Below are 27,110 nucleotides of genomic sequence, written 5' to 3'. Positions count from 1 at the left end.
AAAGAACTAGGGTGGGAAGAACAAGCTTTACAAGTCTTGTTTAATATTAAAGTATAAAAATTAAAAGCGTAAAACTACATTCTGAAAAATTTCATTACTCAAAGAAAAAATGTGTAGTTCCCACTATCATCTTTTCATCATAAATTTAAACCCATGTTATATTATAAAAAGAAAGAACCTCATTGCGAATGAATCTCGTGATGTATATGATACACACACTCACACACAATTTAAACATTTTTAAATATTTACTTTAAGTAACTTAAATCAACTAGCAGTATCTGAATAAAAATATTTACATAGAAATTCTGAATACACTCTTTGCCTCTAATTAGGAGTTTAATGATTTAATAATAGGGTTTGGTATAATAATTGCATCTTACAATATTTAAGAATGCTAAACCAAACAAACCCTGCTATGGCATATTCTGGATAGGCATCTAAATATAAAATATTTATAAAATTATCTAAATAAAAAATATTTCTATACAATTGACAGTCTGAAGTAAAAGCTGTGAATTGGCACCTTCTAATCTTGCTGTAAGACCTCTTTCCTGCTTGACAGGTGAAAAAAAAAGCACTTGCACGTGCAGCTTAATTAATCATTACACTTGACATTTCCATGATTTACAGTGAGGAGCAGGTGAGAACAGACAAAACCAGAAAGAAACCCTTGATCGGAGTGGAACATTTCTAGCACACTAAGGTGACAAGTACATAGATTCTATCAGAAAGAAAGGAAGAAGAAAGAAAGAGAGAAAGAAAGAAAGAAAGCAAGAAACTGTGCCACAAATTATTTGTTAGTAACAACAAAAGCTCAAATTAAATGGAAAAAAAACTTTAACTACTGAGAATGTTTAATATTCTGTAATTATTTTTAGTTAACAAAATCAAAATATATTTTCAAGATTAAACACAATACCAATTTGGCAGATACTAATAAAAAATATACGACACTTCAGCATTTATAAGAGCTATTTAAAAGCCTTTAAGCATGAAAAAAAGCACTTTATAATTGCAGTATTCTGTCCACAGGGTTGCCAGATATTATTTCTAATAAAATGTACGATTCAACATTGCCAAACTCTATAATTACTACTGAGTAAGCAAACTTAAGCATATAAAAACCTGTCCTTGATTTTTAAAAGTGTATTATCGACCACTAAATTCAACATAAATTAAAACAAACTAATCTTCATTAGAAAAAAATACTATGTATAGAGTCTGCCAACATGACATATATAAAAAAAAATCTTTCGGTATTCTAGGCCAGTGGATTTCTAAAAATAAGTCATCTTAATTTCTTAAAAAGAATTTGGTGCTTGTGAAAAGCACCAGATTGATAGTCATGGGAACTAAAAATCTTCTATTTAATAGAAAGAACAGAGGAAAGGGCAGTGCAAGCTTCAGTGCAAGCTTCCCTACAGTGGGCCTTAATCCTTTTCAGTGCTCACACCCTAGGGGTGAGAGGACAGGTTAGTGGTTCTTAACCAATGAATTCTCACTCATTCTGCATAAGATGATCAACAAAAAAATCTCATTTTATCGTGAATTATTATCCTTAATTAAAAGGGCCAAGACCACCAACTCACAACATGCAAGCAAAACAAGTTTTTTATGAGAATGACATCACATCACTAACCTGGTCTGTACGAGGACAGCTCCCACCCATCTCCCTCATCACAGAGCTCACTTAAACTTTTTTCACATATTTCCTTATTTCAACACCTTGCTAATCATATTTTTCTCACTGGTGAACTAATTCTAATATAGCCATTAAGCAATTTTAAAGTAAAAATTAACCAAGATTCAAACATCATTTCAATTATTAAATACCTATTTATTAAATAGATTTAACTTGAATAGCAAGTAGTAGCAACAGTTCTTTTTAAATTAGAACATAATGGTTCTTTTTAAATTAGAACATAAGTCAAAACATGAAAACTACAAGAGAAGTAAATGGCCTATAATTCACAAAATAGCTAATTACATAATAAATAATCAACAATTAATTTTAGGTATAGCATACCCCTTTATCAACTTCCAAAGACCCTGTATAGTAAGCTTACACTTGTAAAATACATATTCACTTAGAAATAATAAGTTACAATGGAAAATAAGGGTTTTCTGAAAATGAAAATTTATCTTACTATGAAGAAGCATTTTTGTAAATTTTTCTACATCTCATAACTTTTGAGAAATAAATTATTAAACAAATTATGTGCAATTAGATATAAATAAGTCTTTCAGGGAAGCAAGAAATCTTTTTAAAAATTTGAATGTATTACTTTCCTACTTTATTACCACTAGTACTTATAGCATACTCATTACTAATAATTCATTTATTTATAATCAGTCATTTGAAAAAGTGGTTTTTCAAATACATGATTTTCTAAAGTTGCTAATAAAATCAATGGGAATCTCATAGATTTTAAAGTACTTAGAGCCAAAGGGAAAAAAATGTGGAAGCTGTAACAAAATTTCTCTGAAATTCCCCCCCCTCCCCCCCGTAAGATAGCATTATAATCAGGTTTCAGAACATAAATATGCTAATATATGTTAACAAAATGTATAAATAAAATATCTCACTAATTACTATAAAAGTTAAACTATTTAAACTTGAAATTTATTTGAATAGTACTTATTCATAACATCACAGAATGTCAAAGTACAATTTAAACAATTTCTTATTTAAAACTGGTTTTAATTTTAAGCTCCCAAATTATAATGCATTAAGCTTTCACAAGAATAATGCTTTGAATGTATTCATAATCTTAGTTTTTAATTTTTCAGCATTTTTAAGAACTATACTTATCTCTTGACATCTGTACAAATTCAAATTACTAATATAAGTGAAACAAAAATGTTCTTAATTATAAGTCATTAGAAGAAAACCATCTAAAATTTTAAGTAAGTTATTTTAACGTAAGATAAAATTACTTGATTCACCTGTTTGTTCTGCATTAATAGAAATCTTATATTGCTGTGATGTGCAGAAAATTAAATTGCATATCTCAGTATCATGATACATGAAAAATCTGGACTCACCAAAAAGATAAACTAAAATATGGTCAGATTCCTCAAAAAAATTTCTAAACAAATTTCCTTGTACTTAAAGGCTCCTTTTAGGCGCCAAAAACACACAATGGAGAAAAGAAGGCCTCTTCAATAAATGGTAATGGGATAATTGGAAAGCCACATGCAAAGAATGAAACTAAATTAGTTTGTCCCATGTATAAAGATTAATTCAAAATGAATCAAAGATCTAACTATAAGATCTAAAACAATAAATTACACAGAAGGAAAACACAGGTACTAAATTTATGGACTTGGACATAGGAAACATTTTATGAATTTGACCCCCAAAACAAGGAAAGTAAAGGCAAAAATAAAATGGGACTGCATCCAACTAAAAAGCTTCTGCATGGCAAAAGAAAAATACAAAACAAAAAGGCAGCCAACCACATGTGAGATGTTTGCAAACAACAGCTCCAAAACAAGGGTTAATATCTAAAATATATAAAGAACTCATACAATTCAACACCAAACAAACAATCCAATTAAAAAATGAGCAGAGGACCTGAACAGACACGTCTCCCAAGAAGACATACAAATGGCCAACAGATATAAGAAAAGATGTTTAACTTTACTAGCTATTAGGGAAATTCAAATCAAAACTACAATGAGCCCTAGCTGGTATGGTTCACAGTTGGTTGGGCGCCAGCCTGTGCATCAAAAGTTTGCTGGTTCCATTCCCGGTCAGGGCACATGCCCAGGTTGAGGGCTCAATCTCTGGTGTGGAGCATGCAGGAGGCAGCCATTCTGCCTCTCATATCAATGTTTCTATCTCTCTCCCCCACCCCCTTCCTCTTACTCTAAGAACCAATAAAAATTTTAAAAAGTACAATGAAATACCACCTCACACCTATTAGAATGGCTATTATCAACAAGACAGTAATAACAAGTGTTGGAGAGGTTGTGGGGGAAAAGGAATTCTCATTCGCTGCTGGTAGGAATATAAACTGGTATAGCTACTATGGAAAATAGTATGGCGGTTCCTCAAAAAACTAAGAATAGAGTTATCATGACCCAGGAATCCCTCTTCTGGGCATCAACCTGAAAAACCCCAAAACATTTATTCACAAAGATACATGCACCCTATGTTCATTGCAGTATTACTCTCAGTGGCCAAGATATGGAGAACACCAAAGTGTCCAACAATAGAGGATTGGATAGAGAAGGTGTGGTGCATATATACTATGGACTACTACTCACCATAAGAAAAGACATAATACTGCCATTTGTGACAACATGGATGGACCTTGAGAATATTATGCCAAACGAAATAAGTCAGTCGGACAAAACTAAGAACTACATGATTTCACTCATATGTAGGATATAAACAGAAACTCATAGACACTAGGCAACAGTATGATGGTTACCAGAGGGAAGCGGGTGGGGCGGAGGTAATAAAGAGTAGAGGAGGCCAAATATATGGTAACAGAAGATGATTTTACTTTGGGTGGTGGGCACACAATGCGATATACAGATCCATGTATCATAGAAATGTACACTTAAAACCTATATGGTCTTATTAAACAATGTCACCTCAATAAATTTAATTAAAAAGATAAATAAAAAATAAAGCTATAGTAATAAAAAAAGGCTCTTTTAAAAAACTTTTATGTGATGAAAGAAGGTGAAGGGATTAGCCAAAGAGCATATAGGCATAACCCACAGACACAGACAGCAGTGTGGTGATGGCCAGAGGGAAGGGGAGGCAGGGGCAGGGAGAGGGTGGGCAAAGGGCAGGAAAATGGGGACATCTGTAATAGTGTCAAGAATAAAAATAAAGTTTAAAAAAGGCTTCTTTTAAAATTTTTATGTAAACATTACTTTTGAACATATATTTTTTATTGATTTCAGAGAGGAAGGGAGAGGGAGAGAGAAAAACATCAATGATGAAAGAGAATCATTGAATGGCTGCCTCCTGCATGATCCCCAGTAGGGGATCGAGCCCCCAACCTGGGCATCTACCCTGACCAGGAATCAAACGGTGATCTCCTGGTTCATAGGTCAATGCTGAACCACAGCCACACCCACCAGGCTATAACTAACTTTTAAATAACCTAGATACACTACAACATCCACCAAAGTATGATTAGAACAACCCTCTTAGTACTGTTTGTTAAAATAGTTTTAGATGAATATTAATTAAATACCTGCAAACCTTTTGCATATAAAAAATCCTCTGAGCAGTGATTTATAGGAACTACTCTTAAAGACAAAGGTATACTTAAATCAATTTCATAAAGAGTTTATGACCTAGGCTAGTAGTTCTTAACTTTTCTAGGTTATTGTGAGTACTTTACAAATGACAAAAGGCACATACACACAAATATAAAATGTTGCACACAATTTTAAGGGGGTTAGCCACACACCTCTGATAAAATTTCAGAAAATACTGTTAACATCCCAAAAAACTAAAACTGACTTTCTATTGACAGCAGAAAATTAGAAAAACTGTACATAAGACAAATGAATTTTAGATAACACAAAAAATATTACTATCAGGGATTTTGAAAAACTACATGATTACACAAGGAAGAATCACTTGATCAGGATCAACAAGTGGGGGAGGAGGGAATTATCTACCAACTGATTATAATGGACAACTGGAGAAACAAAAATGGGTAAGGAATAGTATCCGTTGATCTTCACTTTTGGTTTGATGCTAGGTAGGTGTCTTTCCTTTGTTACCTTATTTAATCTTCACAACAAACCTATTAAGGCAGCTTGTATTACTTTCTTTTTACATATGAAAATTACAGTTTAGAGGGGTAACTTAAAGCTAAACTATGAAATAGTGGAACTAAGATTTAAAACCAGGATTGTATGGCCTTCAGCATCATGCTCATTCCATCATACTATAGAGCCAAGAATTTGTAAAGAATCTGTAACTTGTTGACTAACATGTGTATGACATGCAAGGTATGTTAAGCCACTAATTAAGCTATTGTGCTTGAACAATCAAATTTACTCTAAAATTTGTAAAACAAAATGTACTGTAAAACTAAATTTTTTTTAAGCTCTAATATACTGTGATTCTAAGGCCTGAAATACCCATTCTACTTTATTCTGCAGTCTCAATATACTGACAATGCAATTTTAAATATGAAGTTTCAAACAAAATGTTAAAAAAAGATAGAAACAATCACATCATTTCCCTCCAAACATGCAAAAAACGGCATAATTCTTTACATAAAGGTAATTGGAGACATATACTTCTAGGTAGGATGTAGTAGCTAATGTCAAGCCAACATTCCCACTACAAATAGAAATGGATGAATTAAAGAAGAAAAAACCACATTACTTTAAAAATATCAGAAAATTCCATTACCAACAGGACTAGATAAAATAAAATCCAAAGATGGAAAAAAAGCCCTTCCTAGCCCTGACTGGTTTGGCTCAGTGGATAGCCCTGACTGGTTTGGCTCAGTGGATAGAGTGTGGGGCCATGGACTGAAAGGTCCCGGGTTCAATTCTGGTCGAGGGCATGTACCTTGGTTGCAAGCTCGATCCCCAGTAAGGGGTGTGCAGGAGGCAGCTGATCGATGTTTCTCTCTCATCGATGTTTCTAACTCTCTATCCCTCTCCCTTCCGCTCTGTAAAAAATCAAAAATAAATAAATAAATAAATAAATAAAATAAATAAAAAAAAAAATATATATATATATATACAGCCCTTCCTAAATCATTTGATGATTGATTACTGGCCATTTTCTTTCTTTTCTGATTCTAAGGGTGGGAAGAAAAGGTATATCAATATAGTGTGAACAGGTTGTGCAGGCTGGCTCAATGGATTAGAAATTAGTTGTGCCCTAAAATGCAGAGCAATTTTCTCTAGAGACATTACTGAGTTCTGGGGCAGCAAGAAGGGTGGGGGACAAAGCCTGAAAGGCAGAGAAAAATTAGTCACAGTCTACACTGCTTAGGAAACAAAATTCTGCTTAGGAGGGGTCAGGGGTAAGGGGAGAGGATCAGCATCAAACACATGACTGGTCTCCCCGCTCAAGAAACTTGAACCTGCATGGAATGAAAGGCTAAAATGCCAAACTCAAAATATGCTAAGGATACAAGTTTTAGGATAAAGGTGAACTGAATATTATTAAAACTTGCAACCCAGCTCAATCTTTTAGTACACCAAAGTGACCATTTCCCTCACACTATCTCCCTAATACAGAAAAGATGAGACAATTGACTGTCAAGTTAACTATGATTAATATGTTCAATAAAATAGAAGGAACAGAATATTCATTTCAGAATAAAGTGAGTGAAAACAATTTTAGAAGAGAATTCTATATATTAGACTCAAATATAGAATATTAAACATATCTGAAACTAAGAATTCATTGGATTAACAGAATGGACACTGAAGAAGCTAGGCAAATCTTTCTACAAACCACTACACTAATACAGTAGGTCCTTGGGTTACGTCGGAGATCCGTACGGCACGACACCTACATAAGCACCTATGTCACTCACATGGAGTACATACACAGCAGTAATGAAGTGAAACAGCAAAAAAAATTTAAAAGATAACAGTTCCTGACCTTTACTTGTGGTAAATAAATAATAAAAAACATAAAGCACATATGTACATACATCGAAATGATAGAACCTTTTTTTTTCATAAATAAATGGGAGATGGAGACATAACCACAAAACGACGTACGTCGAATACGGAGTAACCGAGGACTGCCTGTACTATCTTCTAAATATTCAGACAGAACTGAATTTCAGCTAGCTCTTGGCAAAACACATTTTCAAATGAGTCTAACACAAATTTAAAGTCCCAGCCCCTGCACATTTAAGACTCAAAGTTTACACTCTTTTGAGTATCCTTTTTCATGATGAGAATTTAGTAACATTTTTTCCAGTTAAAAGCAAATTGTCAGTGTAATTCACACTAATGACTGTAATTTATTTCGTTTCTATAAGTCAGTTTTCTAAATTTCAAGCTTAAAGTATTCTTCAGAATGAAACAGCAACAAATATATTCCTCTGGTTATGAGACATCTTTCAGAGAAGTAAAAACTGATGTTTACAGAGAGTGAACTGATTAATTAGTCACTCAGAAAAGTGCTACTTTCCAAACCAGTTCTTTCTAGCACCAAAGTACAGGTCCCAGCTACCACATGTTGCAGCCTACTTCCTTCCCTATACTGTATACTTCCCTATACCTAAGTGAATGAGTCTAAGGGGAATAGAAATATACACTATTTATGAAAAAGTCCTTACAGAGCACTTTTAGAAAGTCACACAATACTAATCATACGCAAAAGAGAGATTAAAGCACTAAAAATGGAGGAAAAACAAGATTAAGAAGTTGGTGTATAAAGTCTAAAATGTAGGGTTCTTCAGTCAGAAGGGATATGGCTAAGAGCATACATAAACAAAGTCTATAAAGTCACTAATATTGGGATATAATATATATGTGCAAAATCTCGGAAGGCTAAAACTAATAGTTACTTTAGGATAGAAAACAAAATACTATAACACATCATACAGTAAAATTATGACACTTGTTTCCTCAAAAGATGAGTCAGACTGAAAGCACATACAAGTCATAGAGAGTTCACTTACTTGGACATCAATTTTTTAAACTATAATACTATAATTAGGACACAATCAAGAAGCAAAATATAAACAAAAGTATAAAAAAATTAAAAAATAAATGTCAAAATCTATTTAATGAAGCATTTTATTCACTTGTAAGCTCCTCGGGCTCTTACAAAGAACCTACTAAAAGGCTGAGGTTTCCTGTTTTATTGTCTTCCAAGCACCACTATTTGTAATTATCTCATTGCTTTTTATCTCTTTTTATGTCCACAAGAGGAACCTTATAACCTCTAAATAGCATTTGTCATCTAAATGGCATCTAAACAGTACCGAGTCTCACAGTGCAGGTTCAGAAATATGAGTTAATGAATAAGTAACTTTCAGTAAATGGCACACTAGCAGCATAAAGAACTAGCAGCCAGCCCTAGTAGGTTTGGCTCAGTGGATAAAGCATCAGCCTGCGTACTGAATGGTCCAGGTTCGATTCTGGTCAATGGCACATGCCCGGGTTGTGGGCTTGATCCCCAGTAGGAGATTGCAGGAAGCAGCCAATTGATTATTCTCGCTCATCACTGATGTTTCTATCCCTCCCTCTCCCTTCTTCTCTGAAATCAATAAAAATATTTTTTTAAAATAAAAGAATCAGGTGTTGAACAAATAAAATTACAACTTAAAAAAAATGGCAGCTAAAACCAGCAATTTCTTAAGACAAATATGCTTATCTTCCAAGAGTATCAATATTCATTTTAAAGTTTCTATTAAAGCAAATATATGCAAAATACAACTGAAATTTCAAATGGGTGTTTGAAATATAATACAAGACTTCAAATACATTTTGTGGTTATAGGTGGCCAGTTCATATTTCTAGACCCTAAGGACACACATTTATTATCTTCTGATATTAGAGCTTCATGAAAAATATTGTAAGTACTGACAGACTTAAACTATCTCTGTACTTACCTACCAATTCTCCAAAGACTAGATGCTCTTTAAGTAGAGTATTAGTATACATCTTTCTATTCCTATCACCTAGCATAGTACTTATATGTCAAGACCACTTCTATTAAAAACAAAAAACATTCAAACTCTCATTTTCAGCACAGATAAAGCAATAGCTTTACCTCTAGCCTGAAACAACAACAAAAAAGAGACAGAAATATATGAAACTGTTTTCAAGACAATGTACAATGGGAAATGAAAGACAATGGTTCCTGAGAAACGAGAAATAAGTCAGATGGGCCCTATAATTCCTAAGCTTATGAGAGCTCCAGGTGGCAATGAATGGAGAGCTCAGACAAAGCCTGGAGATTCCCTGAATTAAGGAGCCAGCTGAGAGTCTAGGGAGACCAAGACAGCTAGAAGCCACAGAACAGATCACCAGAGAAGAGACTGCTAAAAAGATAATGAACTCCAAAGATCTGAACATAGTCCCTACTGACTATTTCAGTGAGTACTGAGCAGCATATGCAAATAAGGAAACTACCAGAGGTGGAGCAAAGAACTACTAAGGAAGAATTAGAGAAAACAGTGCCCAAAGCTCACAAAGATCTGGCACAGTGCCTCTTTCCATCAGCCAGACTAGAAAACATTGTAATTCTCAAGCCACTGAGTACACTATCCAGGAGGGTCTTGCCTCATTAATAGGTAATAACTAGCCCTAGACTAAACACTGCTCTGGCTCCTCAAAAAGTTCAATACAGGGTGGAGCAAAAGTAGGTTTACAGTTCTGAGTATGAAAAACACAGAGGTTATTCTTGTATTATTAATTATTATTTCCCATACAAACAACCTACTTTTACCCCACCCTATATAGACTTATCTTATAACCCCACACTCCTACGTATATACCCTAAAGAACTGAAAACAAATATCAAATGAATACATATACATCCATGTTCATAGCAGTAGCAGTCAACCTTTGGATGGGAATAGCCCATTAATGGATGAATGAATAAACAAATTGTGGTATATCCATATAGTGGAATATTATTCAGCCATAAAAAATAATGAAGTATTGATACATGCTACAACATGGATGAACCTCAAAAACATTATGCTAAATGAAAGAAGCCAGACACAAAAGGTCATATAATGTATGGCTCCATTTATATAAAATATCCAGCTGGTAGTAGCGGTTGGAAGCGGGCTACAGGAAGGCCAGTCCTCAGAGCAGGCGAATCCGGCGGGAATCAGCGCCATCAGAACTGCCACCATGACTGTGGGCAAGAGCAGCAAGACGCTGCAGCACATCAACTACAGGATGAGATGCATCCTGCAAGACGGTCAGATCTTCATTGGCACCTTCAAGGCTTTTGACAAGCATATGAATTTGATCCTATGTGATTGTGATGAATTCAGGAAGATCAAGCCAAAGAACTTAAAACATGCTGAAAGAGAAGTGAGTCCTCGGGCTGGTGCTTCTTCTAGGGGAGAACCTGGTCTCAATGACAGTAGAGGGACCTCCTCCCAAAGATACTGGCATTGCCTGAGTGCCGCTTGCTAGAGCTGCTGGGGGCCCAGGAATCGGCAGGGCTGCTGGCAGAGGAATCCCAGCTGGTGTTCCCATGCCCCAGGCCCCTGCAGGACTTGCAGGGCCAGTTTGTGGGGTTGGTGGACCATCCCAACAGGTGATGACCCCATAAGCAAGAGGCACTGTTGCAGCTGCTGCCACAGCTAGTATTGCAGGGGCCCCAACCCAGTACCCACCGGGCCGTGGAGGTCCTCCTCCACCTATGGGCCAAGGGGCACCCCCTCCAGGCATGATGGGTCCACCTCCTGGTATAAGGCCTCCCATGGGTCCCCCAAGGGGGATCCCCCCTGGACGAGGAACTCCAATGGGCATGCCCCCTCCAGGAATGAGGCCCCCTCCACCAGGAATGCGAGGTCTTCTTTGATCCTTGGCCACAGAGTTACAGAAGTAGCTCCACAGAGGCGTGGTCCCGGTTCACCAGGGCCACACTACCACAGACAGGTTAGTTGGTTATGCTGTTGTACTTCGAATCTCACCAGATTGTCTGGTTTCCCTTACAGGGCCCCCTCCCCCAGGAATGCACCCACCAAGGCCCTAGACCAGGGGTGGGCAAACTTTTTGACTCGAGGGCCACAATGGGTTCTTAAACTGGACCGGAGGGCCGGAACAAAAGCATGGATGGAGTGTTTGTGTGAACTAATATAAATTCAAAGTAAACATCATTACATAAAAGGGTACGGTCTTTTTTTTTTTTAGTTTTATTCATTTCAAACGGGCCGGATCCGGCCCCGCAGGCCGTAGTTTGCCCACGGCTGCCCTAGACTCATCTTGGCCCTCCTCAGCTCCCTGCCTGTTTCCTGAAAGCCTGTACATAGTCCTTTTATTTCTGTGTGCCCTGTGAAACAAAATTTCTTAATAAACTCTTAATAGGATAAAAATTAATTAATTAAATAAAATATCCAAAGTAGATAAATAAGAGTCAGAACATAGATTGGTGGTAGCCAGGGGCTGGAGGGAGAGGATAATAAAAAGAAACTGATTAATGGGTAAGGGGTTTTAGTTTGAATTGATGGAACTGTTTTAGAACGAGATAACAGTTGCACAACACTGTGAATGTACTAAATACCAATGAATTGTTCACTTTATCATGGTTACTTTTCTGTTATGTGAATTTCACCTCAATAAATTCTTTTTAAAAATAAAAAGGTGGAAAAATGAAAACTAAGAATTAATGAGGGAAAAAGAAAACAAAAGCAAAATGAAAGACTTAAATGTAGCTGTATCAATAATTCCAGTAAATAGTCCAAAATCCCTAATTAAAAGGCAAAAATTGTCAGACTGAATAAAAAAGCAAAACCCAACACTGCCTATAAAAAAATGAACTTTAATTAAAAGGCATAAACATGGGGAAAAATGTAAATGGAAGAAATATGCCATTGCTAACATTAATCAAAAGAATGTTGTTGGAATGACTATATTACTATTAACAAAGAAGATTTCAGAGAAAAAAATGTTTCTGGAGATAAAGAAGGTCAACATCTATTACTGGTAAAATCTCTCCACAAACTACTAGAATAAAATTTCCCCAAGCTGAAAAAAGACATCTAAAAATCCCTATAATTAACATGATACAGAATAATGAAAGTGTGGCTGCATTCCCCCTAAGATCAGGAGCCAGACAAGGATATCTGTTCTTACAACTGCTAATCAATGTTTTCTGGAGAGTCTAGTCCAGTGATGGCGAACCTATGACACGTGTGTCAGAGGTGACACGCAAACTCATTTTTTTGGTTGATTTTTCTTTGTTAAATGGCATTTAAATATATAAAATAAATATCAAAAATTTAAGTCTTTGTTTTACTATGGTTGCAAATATCAAAAAATTTCTATATGTGACACGGCACCAGAGTTAAGTTAGGGTTTTTCAAAATGCTGACACGCCGAGCTCAAAAGGTTCGCCATCACTAGTCAGTGTAGTAAAACACAAAAAAATCTACAGAAAGCATCCAGATTAGAATGAAAGAATAATGTCTTCATTGCAGACGATATGACTGTCTAAGAAGAATTTCAGGAGTCTACAAAAAAGTTAATGAAACTAATAATTTGAATTTAGCAAATTATACCCTAACAAGGAAAAATAAATAATTGAAAAATTTTAAACATATACCACTTAAAATAAACATAATAAATACTTATAGATAAGTCTGAAAAAATATATCCAAGACATGTACACTAAAACTACATAGCGTTGTTCAGAAAAATATTCAAAGACTTAAGAAAACGAGATACTGTTTCATGGGTCAGAAGATTAAGTATTTTTAAGATGCCAATTTCCCCAAATTGATCCATAAATTCAATGCAATCCAAACTAAAATCCCAATAGGATTTTTTGGTAGAAATTCACTAATTCTAAAATTCATATGAAATACAAACAATCTAGAAAAGCAAAACAATTTTGAAAAAAGTAGTACAAAGTTTAAGAACTTGCACCACCCAATTTTAAAACATAATTATAAAGCTACAATACTCAAGACAGTGTGGTATTAGCATCAAGATACATATAAAGATCAATGGAACAGAACAGAGCCAAGAAATAGACACATACATATACTGAAAACTGATTTCCAACAAAGGTCCAAAGGCAATACAGTGAAGAAAGAATAGTCTTTAAAACAAATGTTATTGAAGCAACTGGGTGTCTATATGCAAAATAAAAAGAACTTCAATCCATACACTGCACCATATAAAAAAATTATCTCAAATGAATCATAGATTTAAACGTAAAACTTAAACCTATAAAAGTCCTAGATAAAACACTGAAAAATATCTTTGTACATAGACTTAGGGAGACATACTAGGTATTACACAACAGCATAATCCATAAAAGAATGAATTGGATTTTATTACAATTAAAAACTTCTGCTCTTGAAAAGACTGTCAGAGGATGAAAAGACAGACCACTGGTTGGGAAAAATCTTTGCAAAATATAAACTTGCAACCAGAATACATAAAGAATTCTCAAAACTCGACAATAAAAAAACAACTCAATAAAATAAAATAAAAACACGGGCAAAAGTTAGAAGACACTTCACCAAAGAAGATACACAAGTGCCAAATAAGCATGAAAAGATGCTCAATATCACTAATCATTAGGAAAATGCAAATTAAAGCCATAACGATAATATTAGAATTATTGAAATAAAAATATTAACTAAATATTGACAAGGATGTAGCAGAACAAACTATCATGCACTGCTGGTGGTAGTGTAAAATAATACCATCATTTTTGAAAAGTTAAACAGATATATATCATATAGTCAAGCCACTCCATTCTTAGAAATTTTTACTCAAAAGAGGATATATGTCTACAGCAAGACTCAAAAAGAATATTCATAGCAGCTTTCTTTATATAAACCAAAAGAGGAAATAACACAAATGTCCTTCAAATGTGGTACAGCTATGCAATAGAGTATTATTCAACATGTAAAGGGAATGAACTATTAATCCAACAATATGGATGAACCTTGAAATAATTATGAGTAAAAGAAGACAGAAAAGAATACATACTGTATGATTCCATTTACACGAATTCTAGAAAATGCAAACTAATCTAAAGTGTCAGAAAGCATATCAGCATTTGCCTAAAAGAAACAAGAAGATTACAAAGAGAAACAAGGAAACTTTTAAATGTTTAACAGGTTCACTGACTTGATGTATACATGTATGTATGTGCTAACATGTGACCAAACTTACCAATGATACACTTTAAATATGTGCAGTTTACTGTATACCAATTACACCTCAATAAAGGTACTAAAAATATATATAAAAAAATTAAAGATGTTATTATCAAGATATATTGTATTTGAAGACATAAAACAAAACTTAACACATAAAAAATGTGTTATGGCATACCTCTCCATTTACTTACATCTTCTATTTTTTTTACCATTTTGTAGTTTTTGCATACCATACAGATCATGCACATATTGTGTTAGTTTTATATGCATGAATTCCTTGGTGTTTGGTGCTATTGTTAATGCTATTTTAAAATTTTTTAATTTCCAATTGTTCAAACTCACATTTTTAAATCCCAGTAATGGTTTTTCTGTAGATTTTTATGGGATTTTCTACAGAGATAACCATGTTGTCGGAAAACAGTGACAGTTTTATTTCTTGGTTTTTAATCTGCATACCTTTTGTTTTTTTTACTCTGCTTTTCACTGGGTAGGATTTCCAGTAAATGTTGAATAGGGATGACATGAGTGGATTATTTGCTTTAGTCCTGATTTTCTCTATTGTTTCCTGTTTTCTTATTTTTTTTTATACAATACAGAAACATTTGTAAATCATATAGTTGAGGGGTCTTAGTATTTTAATGACTACATACATATACACTGAGTGGCCAGATTATTATGACCCCCTGACGTTTGTAGGCAAATTAGCTATAATTTCACGCTGAAGTTGCTAGAGGGCCAGACCATTATAAATAGGAAAGCAGGTTGTTTACCACAGTAGAAGTGATTTTTTTCTGAAGATATGGGTAAACAATGTGATTTAACAGCCTTTGAACGTGGGATATATATGAACGTGAGTGGCCAGATTATTATGACCACCCCATCAGTACTTCGTTGGGCCACCTTTTGCCTTTAATACTACGGTGATTCTTCTTGGCATTGACTCCACGAGATGTTGAAAGGTGATGCGAGGAATCTGACACCATGCCTGATGAATAGCACTGTCCAGTTCTATGAGATTTGATGGTTGTGGAACCAGCTGCCTGATGGCTCTTTTAATTTCGTCCCACAAATGCTCAATTGGATTGAGATCCAGTGATTGTGGGGGCCACCTAAGCAAGGTAAAGTCTCCCTCATGTTCTTGAAACCACTCCTGCACAACACGAGCACCATGGCATGGCGCACTGTCTTGTTGGAAGAAGCCATCTCCATTGGAATACGCCATCAACATGATAGGATGAACCTGATCAGCAATGATACTTAGGTATGTTGTGCTATTCAGACGTTGTTCCACATGAATTAAAGGGCCCAAATCATGCCAGGAAAACATGCCCCGAACAATAACACTGCCCCCACCAGCTTGAAGGGTTGTACTCATGCATGTGGGGTGCATGCTTTCATGCTGTTTCCACCAAATTCTCACTCTGCCATCTGCATGATGCAACTGGAAACGTGATTCATCGGACCACATGACTTTTTTCCAATGCTCGACTGTCCAATCCTTGTGTTCCTGTGCGAATTGGAGAGGTTTTATCTTGGTAACTGCAGACAGCAAAGGTGTTTGAACAGGCCTTCGGCTTCCATATCCCATACGATGCAGTGTACGGCTATTTTGCCTACAAACATCAGGTGGTCATAATAATCTGGCCACTCATGTTCAAATATATCCCACGTTCAAAGGCTGTTAAATCATGTTGTTTACCCATATCTTCAGAAAAAAATCACTTCTTCTGTTGTGGTAAACAACCTGCTTCCCTATTTATAATGGTCTGGCCCTCTAGCAACTTCAGCGCGAAATTATAGCTAATCTGCCTACAAACCTCAGGGGGTCATAATAATCTGGCCACTCAGTGTGTGTATGTGTGTGTGTGTCCTATATAATAAAAGAGGAACATGTAAATTGACTGTCCCTCTGATACACTCACCAGACAATCAGGAGTGAGTATGCAAATTAACCCAACAAAGATGGAATTTGCATACACAGGCGTTGGAATTTGCAAAGGGTTAATTTGCATACACAGGCGTTGGGTGGAGAGCTCCCTCGGACGCTCCCCCTAAGCCGCTGGGTGGAGAGCAGAGAGGAGAGCTGGCGGAGAGTGGAGCAGCTTGGGGAACTTGGCTCCCCAAGCCGCCAGACCGAGAGCAGAGAGGGAGAGCTGGCGGCTTGGAGGACTTGGCAGAGTGGGAGGCCATGGGACGAAGACAGAGCAGGAAGGGAAAACCAAGAGCGCGGAGAGCACCAGGAATTCTGGGAATAGTAGTGCTGGTGGCAGCCTCAGGACCGGAAGTGGAAGCCCAGAGCGAGGGGAGCACTGGGAATGCTGGGAATCGTAGTTCTGGAGGCAGACAGCTCTCCTAGACACTAGAGCAAAGTGAGCCTGGAGCAAGTTACTGTTGTGGTGAGGGATGGAGGGAAAGCAAAGGTGAGAGACATAAGTAAAATCAGAGTGTCTAGGAATAATTAAAGTGAAGATATCCTAAAACTTCCAGGAAATCTCCACCAATGAAGCAAAGAAAAAAAAAATGCCTCTATTATTCTGTGAGCAACAAACCAAACTGAGTTGAGGTCTCAGACAATTCGTTCATATGATTGCAAAGACAGAAAGAAACTCCCAGATTGGAGAGGGCTCCCAGAATGGAGAGGGTGCAGGTCGGGCTGAGGGACCCCCACACCTCCCAGTGCACAAATGTCGTGCACCGGGCCTCTAATATATACACACACACATACACACATACACACACACACACACACACACACACACACACACACAAAGCTAATATGTTAAGTGTCTGACTGTCCAACCAGTCGCTATAACACACACTGACATCCAGGGGGCAGACACTCAACACAGGAGCTGCTGTGACTCGCACTGGCCATTTACAGAGAAACGGCACCACGGACCTAGTGCCGACAAAGCAACACTCGGCTTCTCCTAAGTGGGACACAGGTCCCGTCACCACCCTGGAGCAACACCCCACCAAATCACAGCTGACGCTGCCGAGACCCCATGGCACAAAATGCAGCCCACAGCCCATCCCAGCCCAGCCCAGCCCAGAAATGGTGGCTGTGGGCAACGGGTAATGACATCACATAGCAACGCCCAGCTTCCTCTCCCTAGCAACTAGCCTCCTTGGAGTTTCTTCAGCCTAGGAACACAACTTGCTTTATAGCCAGGTGGAAACATTTTACACTTTAACCAAATGTCTGTGAAGCCTTTTTCCGTGCCTCATCTCATTTGATCCTCACAGAAGTCCTGGAGTAGGTAGATAGGAGACTTGGTGAAATCCTATTTTCAGTAGCCAGAAAACGGAGATTTAGAAAGCTTAGAAATTTGACCCGGCTAAAAAGAAGAAATGGTGGACCTTGAAAATGACTTCAGGTTTTCTCACTGCACAGAATATAGTCAAACACTGCTGCAGTTAAATATTTTACCCTTTGTTCTCCCTGTGTGATCTACAATAATAATCTGCCTTGTGTTTATATTTATTGCTGTGTTGCTGATAATTACCTGAAAGAGAAGTTGGGGTGCTTCATTGGGCTGGAAAAAGTTTAGCTAAATCAGAAAGCAGGTCTAATTAAGCAAGTTTATCTATATATATAAATCTCTTGCTGGTGCCAATCGCACACGTGTGTTTCGATCTGTCATTGTCAATCGTGAATTTGGTTGACACTTCTATTATAAAGAAAGGGCGAATAGCAATATTAAAATATTTCTTCTAATTAATTTCCTTTCATTGTGCATGAATCCGTGCACCAGGCCACTAGTATGTTTTATATAATTGGCTCTCTTTAGAATCCTATGTATTTTATACATTTAAAATACATTAAATCTTGTAAAATACCAATAAAACATTATTCTAAGAAATTGTTCATAGGCTTCCGGAGACTACCATAGGTGTCCATGACAAATAAAAGATTAAAAATCCCACCCTAGCCATTTTACTCAGTGTTTAGAGCATTGGCGCTCTAACTGAAGGATCACAGGTTCAATTCTGGTCAAAACATGTACCTTCGTTGTAGGCTCGATCCCTGACCCCAGTCAGGGTGTGTGTGGGAGACAACCAATCGATATGTCTCTCTCACATCAATGGTTCTCTCTCTCTGTCTCTCCCTGTCCCTTTCATTTTCTCTTAAAATATCCTTGGATGAGGATTAACAGGAAAAAAAAAAAAAAGGTTAAAATCCATGCTGTAAATTACCCTGCTCCTATCTTACAAAGCACCCCTTTTTCAGGGTCTCTAATACCCTTCATACATGCATGAAGTGTCACCCTCTCCATGATTATATAGTTGACACCCAGAACAGAGAAATGCATAGCTTTTTTAAGCAATAATCATAATTGTTTATGTTTACTAGATAGTAGAGTCCATATAAAATTAAATGTATCAAATAAACATTCCATCTAACCACCTATATAGAGAGACCTTAAGTCAAATACTACAATGTCAAATGAAATATACTTTCTGAAACTACAATGGGAAAAGCCTGAAAATATCAATCTACCTTATTCCCAAATAAAAAAAGTTTAATGAAAACATCTGAAAAATGATCTTAAGTTGCTAAAAACATGGAGAATATGAAGTTTACTTTTTGTTTTCTCAATCCTATACTGTGCACACATTGCAGTATCTTGTTTACTCATTTAAAATGTGAAAAACAGAGGATATCAAATGATGAGTGGATAAAAAAAATGTGGAACATTTACACAATGTAATACCACTCAGCCGTAAAAAGGAAGGAAATCTTACCTTTTGTGACAGCATGAATGGACCTGGAAAGTATTATGCTAATTGAAATAAGCCAGTCAAAGAAAGACAAATACCATATTATTTCACTTACATGTGGAATCTAATGAACAAAATAAACTAACAAACAAAATAGAAACAGACTCAGATACAGAGAACAGATTGACAGTTGTCAGAGGGGAGGGGGTTGGGGGACTGAATGAAAAAAGTTAAAAGATTAAACCAAAAAACGAACAACAAAAAAATCAACTCATAGACACAGACAACAGTAAGGTGATTACCAGAGGGAAAAGGAGACTTCAGGGGGATGTAGAAGAGGATAAAGGGCGGGGGGGGGGGGGGGGGTGGACCAATGGTAATGGAAGAAAATTTGACTTTGGATGGTGAACACACAATATATAGATGATGTATTATAGAACTGTACACTTGAAACTTATATAATTTTATTAACCAATATCACCCTAATCAATCCAATAAAAACTTTTAAAAAGTAAAAAAACAAACAAACAAAAAAGAGAAATTTCGAATGAATCCTTGGGTTAAATGACAGAAAAGTATAAACCAAGTGATATACAGTAGTCATTTAGACAACAGAAACACCCAAACAGTTGGAAGTGAGAGGATCTAAACTACAAGAGCTACAAATTCAACTACAAATCCAATAACAACCAAAAATTTAAAAAGTTTAAAAATCAAAAAATTCTACAGTCTGAAGATGATCTGGTGAAAATAGAAATTATCTCCTTCCTATCAATAAGAAGTACTAGTTTAAAAATATTTTCAGTAGAAATATACCTTATTTTATAACAAAAATCAAGGGACAAACAGAATTTGCTTTTCTATATTCCTATCATTTGAAGATGAAATGTAGCCACACAATTATAGTCATTCAATTTCAACTTAACAGTATTTCATTTTTATACATATAATTACCATAACTTTAAAAAACTTTAACAAAAATGTAATACATTCAATCGATACCAATTTTTTATGTCGCTACCAACATCTTGAAAATTTTACTATAAGCACTCAAATTACAACACTTTAGATCATATTTTCTGATTACAAAATCATTATGTACTCATCACAGGAAACTTGTAAAATACAAAAGAAAGAAAACAGAATTCCCCATAATCTTACCAATTATAAATAAGCATTGTAATAATTTTATTTCTTTTATGGGAAGTATCTTATATATTAATAATAATGCTACTAATCAATATTAGACCCTTACTTTGAGCTACTTAGCTAAGAGCTTTAAAAATACTATTTTATTTTATCCTTATAACAACCCTGTTTCAGGTGAATATTTCCATTTTACAGATATGTCAACAAGAATTTAAAGAGGTTAGGAAACATGCCTAAGGTCACAAAGATAAGTGGTACAGCTGAATCCAGCATTTTAAATTATTATCCTATGCCACCATCAATATATACATACATAGAATGCTGTATTCTACCTACTCTAAAGTAATTTTAGATGGCTATTTAATATTAACAGCATGTGAGCATACCATAATTTAATTAATCACTCCTCTACTAGATCAGATTATTTTTGTATAGTATTCAGGATAGGATGACTCATTCAATACAAAAAAATAAAAACAGATAAATGCAAGACTTGCTTGTCTACTTCGAAATTTATATTAAAATATATAATTCAACTTACTCTTTTACTGAGACAAATAACTGGCCACATACTGCAACCTAATGTGCAGCAGCAACAAAGGCAGCCACAAAGTAGCCAACGTACATTAACAGGAAGGTTCTTCTTAAGACAACTGTTAACTCTGTTGATGCTGGCTTTAAATTCTTCAGGAGCTACCTAAAAAAAATTAAGAAATAACAACATAGCAATATTAATGTCAATAAACATGCATCATTAGTATAAATCTTTTTCCTAATTTGTTAGGAAAAGACTTCAATTTTGAGGTGTATAAATAGTATCTAAATAATTAACAGACACTCACTTTTCCAGTTAATGAAGAAGGAAATTCTGATTCAAATTTGTTGCTCAGTCCAAATCTATTTTAAAAAGGAGAAAAATGTTATTGCATGTCATTGCTGCACAAAATAGACCATTTAACTTAATCAAGGGTCAAGTAAATAGCAGCTTCATATACAGAATTACCACAGAAAATTGAGACACAAAAACATTCTAATCAGCAATATATGAAATGTAACAAGCAATTTAAGCAGCTGAATCAAAACTTTTGTATCATAAGAGGCTGAGAATAACTTGTTTGGGGTTATCTTTGCGAAACAAATATTATATAATGAAAAACAACACAATGTTTAAATGTTCAAATTTGTCAAAATTATGAAGGTTCTTCCAACTAAGAAACAAAGCTAAAATCTCTATTAATTACTCTTTAGGTCAAGAGTATTTGTTAACACTCAATATTAGCAGTAACATGTCTAAAAATGCAAACTGATTAGTTAACACTTTCTGAGATCTACACTTACAGCCAGAGAATGCAAAAACACCTGAAACAATGTGGTAGCTGGCCTGGCTATTTAAACTTTCAAATTTTAAGACATTTGCTATCTATACTCCCAAAGAAATGAAACCCAAGTAGTGCATTTTAATATCCTTAAGTGTTTAAATGTCTGAAAAGATCATGAGAATTGACTGGGCACATGACTACTTCTTCACATAAGTTATTAGGTAAGAATAAAATAAATACTAAGACACATTGGCAATAGCAGATCACCCTGGAAATAAATATTGAGATTCTTCAATATGATGACTTTTGTTGGACCCTAGAGCCAAAATTCTTTTAGTTTCATTGAGAGATAATTGACACATAATATATTAATTTAAGGTGTACAACACAATGGTTTGATACATGTGCATATTATTAAATGATTGCCAAATGAATTTAGTTAATATCACCTCACATAGTTACAAAAAATTTTTTCCTATGATGAGAACCTTTAAAATTCACTGTCTTAACAATCCTTAAATAGACAATACTGTACATTGGGTAGCTGGCACTGGTAAAAGGGATCCCCTGAGATTCTGTATTAAACAGCTGGCTAGATTAGGAATTTCTTATTCAACCATCTAGTAGAGCTGGACAGGGAAATCAAATGAATAAGGCAGGTTGTGTGAAGGCAATAGGAATGATGGGGCCTAGCTGCCGGGAGGGGAGGGGAAAGGAGAGAAAGGGAAGGGGAGACCAGATCCAGCTGATTACTGTCAATCTAGAAGGCAGACCCACTTTTGACAGACTGTATGATTTTCTTTTTCCAAGAGGAGTTGGAAAACCAGATTCCTATGCACTTTCCCATCTCTAAAACACTGTGCAAGTCAAATAAAAAACTTCTGTGGATCAGGTTGTGGTTTGCATCATGTCTAGACTTCCCTACCTGTGAACAGTGGGTTCTGAGACCATTTCTTTATCATCTTAAGTACTTTCATATACTATTTAATAGCAGCATTGAAATAACATTAATCTATCTTTAAAAATAATGGATACTATTTACAAAAAAGATTATAATACAATTACCTAGGTCCAAGCCCAAGTTCTTTTCACACTAAACATAAACTGGCAACCATTACTGTTTAATGTAATTCTGGCACTAATGCCATTCTCTTTCTAAGATTGGACGATTGAGCTAAACCTATTTTCTGTCTATGTAGGGGCCTCAGAGCAATGTGGTTCTACTGGAAAAAGCCTCCAGATAACCCTCTTCCAATCTTAAAGATCCTCCCAGGAGGAAGAGGTGTGAAGAGCTTGCTGATAGTTCTCAGTGAGGTCTCTACGATAATGTAATTCCTTTTCATCTATTTCCTTTAAGGAAACATTCAACAAATGTTTGCATATTCAACCTTCTTAATATAAACTTCCTTCTCTTACATGATCTCCCTCGGTCTGGAGGTTTTCTCCTTCAATCAATAGTTTCCATTTCAACCAGGTTTATTATTGCAATTAATTAACCATCTCCTTCCAACTGGTCTTTGACATCTTCTAGAAAAGCAATAACCAGATACCTCCAAGTCTCCCAAAGAAAAAGGTCCTCCTTACAGTCCCAGTGATTAAATATTTAAAGCAGAGAATACCTATAATTTGCTAGTTTATATGCTAAGTTGAAGACAGCAGTCCAGTATGAGTTTCAACCCTAATTTCCTTTCTTTCCAGTGCCTGGATACTTCCTCATTGGGTGAGTGGCTGAATGTTGACGCTTTGCCCAGGGAGCACTATGAGCTAACTGCCCTGCTGTTCCTGCAAGCAGAACTTTAAGCCAGGCTAGTAGTTAGCTATTTTTCCAAGTTAAGAACTGGTAATTTCAAGAATATTCTTTTGGCACTCAGTTCCTTTTCTCACACATTTTGTTAAGTTGTATCTTAAGAATAGATAGTAATTCTTCCTCTTCCTTCATCTCACCCCCAAAGTAATGTCCCAGGAAAGATGAAAAGTAACATGATTCACACCAGAAGGGAGTGTTCAGCTTTTCCAGCAACCATTAATTCAGTTTGGTGCTGATAATTTTCCATTCTCCCTTGCTTGTGTTTCTACCAGCTAAACAAGAATACCTGAAAGAAGGGTCAAGAAAATGCTGCTGTTAGGATACAAAATCAACGCCAAGAAATCTATGGCATTTCTATACACCAATAGTGAACTTACAGAAAGAGAGACTAAAAAAGCAATCCCATTTACCATCACACCAAAAAAATTAAGATACCTAGGAATAACCCTAACTAAAGAGGTAAAAGACCTCTACTCAGAAAACTACAGGACGTTGAAAAAAGAGATAGAGGAAGACATAAACAGATGGAAGAACAAACCATGTTCATTGACTGGTAGAAGCAACATCATTAAAATGTCCATACTACCCAAAGCAATCTATAAATTCAACACACTTCCCATTAAAATACCAACAGCATATTTCACAGACCTAGAACGAACTCTCCAAAAATTCATCTGGGATTAAAAAAAAAAAGACCCCAAATAGCTGCAGCGATCCTGAGAAAGAAGAACAAAGTAGGTGGGATCTCAGTAACTGATCAAGCTGTATTACAAAGCCACTGTTCTCAAAACTGCCTGGTACTGGCACAAGAACAGACATATAGATCAATGGAATAGAATAGAGACCCCAGAAATCGACCCGAACCAATATGCTCAATTAATATTTGACAAAGGAGGCAAAAACATACAATGAAGTCAAGACAGTCTCTTCAATAAATGGTGTTGGGAAAATTGGACAGATACATGCAAAAAAAAATGAAACTAGACCACCAACTTACACCATACACAAAAATAAACTCAAAATGGATAAAGGACTTAAATGTAAGATGGGAAACCATAAAAATACTAGAGGAATCCAAAGGCAACAAGATCTCAGACATATGCCAAAGCAATTTCTTCACCGATACAGCTCCTAGGGCATTGGAAACTAAAGAGAAAATAAACAAATGGGACTACATCAAAATGAAAAGCTTCTGCACAGCAAAAGAAACCATCAACAAAACAACAAGAAAGCCCACTGCATGGGAGAACATATTTGCCAATGTTATCACCAATAAGGGTTTAATCTCCAACATTTATAAGGAATTCTTACAACTTAACAAAAGGAAGATAAACAATCCAATCAAAAAATGGGCAAAGGACCTAAATAGACACTTTTCAAAAGAGGACATTTAGAAAGCCAAGAGACACATGAAAACATGCTCAAAGTCACTAATCATCCGAGAAATGCAAATCAAAACAACAATGAGGTATCATCTCATACCTGTCAGAATGGCTACATCAACAAATCAACAAACGACAAGTGCTGGAGAGGATGTGGAGAAAACAGAACACTCGTGCACTGCTGGAGGGAATGCAGACTGGTGCAGCCACTATGGAAGACAGTATGGAGTTTCCTCAAAAAGTTAAAGATGGAACTCCCATTTGACCCAGTGATCCCACTTCTAGGAATATATCCCAAGAAACCAGAAACACCAATCAGAAAGGATATATGCATCTCTATGTTCATAGCAGCACAATTTACCATAGCGAAGATCTGGAAACAGTCTAAGTGCCCATCAGCAGATGAATGGATTAGAAAACTATGGTACATCTACACAATGGAATACTATGCTGCTGTAAAAAGGAAGGAATTCTTACCATTTGCAACAGCATGGATGGAACTGGAGAGCATTATGCTAAGTGAAATAAGCCAGTCAATGAAAGAAAAATACTACATGATCTCACTCATTTATGGATAATAAGGACCATTATAAACTGATGAACAAAAATAGATACAGAGGCAGAGCAGCCTCGAACAGACTGTCAAACTACAGCCGGAAGGCTGGGGAGGGTTGGGGGGTGGGGGGTGGGGGGGTAAGAGATCAACCGAAGGACTTGTATGCATGCATATAAGCATAACCAATGGACATAAGACACTGGGGGGTAGGGGAGGCCGGGGGTTAGGGGGTGGGGGGGAGGAGACATATGTAATACTCTTTGTAATACTTTAAGCCAGGGGTCCTCAAACTTTTTAAACAGGGGGCCAGTTCACTGTCCGTCAGACCGTTGGAGGGCCGGACTATAGTTTAAAAAAACTATGAACAAATTCCTATGCACACTGCACATATCTTATTTTGAAGTAAAAAAACAAAACGGGAACAAATACAATATTTGTATTTGCATGTGGCCTGCGGGCCGTAGTTTGAGGACCCCTGCTTTAAGCAATAAAAATAAATAAATAAAATAAAATAAAAAAGAAAAAAAAAGAAAATGCTGCTGGTTAGTGGACTTAGAGCCTCCCCAACAAATTCCAACAGCAATTTGCTTTCCCTTTTTAAAATTTCTAAACAATATTCAAGTGAAATACTTCATGACTACAGGCAGAATGGGCAAAGATAATCAGGTACCCTTTCCTCATCTCCATTTGAAATATAGTATTCTGCTGCAGGGGTATTTAAATGTTTGGTGTCAGTACCTCTTTGCTTTTTTAAATCCTTGAGGACCTCAATGACCTTTCAAATGTATGCGGTTTACATTTATTGATATTTTGGATTAGACATTAAAATTAAGACATCTGAAACATTTTAAAATTGAATCCAAAATTTTTTATAGCCCATTATATGCTAACAAAAATAACACTTTTATGCAAAATACCTGTTTTTCAACACAAAAATCTTTAGTGAGGAATGTATCTTACATTTGCACGTATCTTTTTAACATCTGACAATGGAACACAGCTGGATTCTCACATCTCTTTCTGCATTCAACCTGTGATATGCTCTTTTGGTTGATGTTGATGAAGAAAATTGGGCCTTGCCAGATATGTCATTTAAAAATATATTTACTATACCAAAACCTGACAGATGGCAGTCTCTTATGGTTTTACAAGGAGGAAGCTAAAAGTCTATCAATGAACTTTTAATACTCTGCTAAATTTAAAATCTATTGGCATATATTTTGAATGAATTTTTTTTTACCCAGACCTGATTTTGTAACTTCATTCATTTGTCAAATGCTGACATACTTTATTTTATAATATAGGAATCATCACATTCATTAATATGATCACTGACCTCATCAG

The 27,110-nt window shown here is 35.8% G+C and overlaps 1 protein-coding gene and 1 pseudogene across 3 annotated transcripts in view; one reads left to right on the top strand and one right to left on the bottom strand.

Moving 5' to 3' along the window:
* Positions 1-26,764, bottom strand: part of CHIC2 (cysteine rich hydrophobic domain 2) — a 33,487-nt gene extending 6,723 nt beyond the window's left edge. Inside the window, exons 1-3 of one of the 3 annotated variants that reach the window (XM_014460198.2) lie at positions 26,727-26,764; positions 21,545-21,599; positions 21,244-21,399 (exon numbers count right to left, since the gene is read on the bottom strand). In XM_014460198.2, the coding sequence (XP_014315684.1) occupies positions 21,244-21,399; positions 21,545-21,599; positions 26,727-26,749 (234 nt within the window). In that variant the 5' untranslated portion in view covers positions 26,750-26,764. Of the gene's footprint in view, positions 1-21,243; positions 21,400-21,544; positions 21,600-23,965; positions 24,019-26,726 lie in introns of those variants that run through there. The other 2 variants (XM_014460199.2, XM_014460197.2) reach the window with 2 other exon arrangements.
* Positions 10,782-11,689, top strand: LOC102418260 (annotated as a pseudogene).
* Positions 26,765-27,110: the final 346 nt, after the last annotated feature.

The sequence above is a fragment of the Myotis lucifugus genome, unplaced genomic scaffold (assembly GCF_000147115.1).
Source record: "Myotis lucifugus unplaced genomic scaffold, Myoluc2.0 scaffold_127, whole genome shotgun sequence".
NCBI lineage: Eukaryota > Metazoa > Chordata > Mammalia > Chiroptera > Vespertilionidae > Myotis > Myotis lucifugus.
Note: the sequence above shows the minus strand (reverse complement) of the source record. Positions and strands in the feature narration are given on the sequence as shown.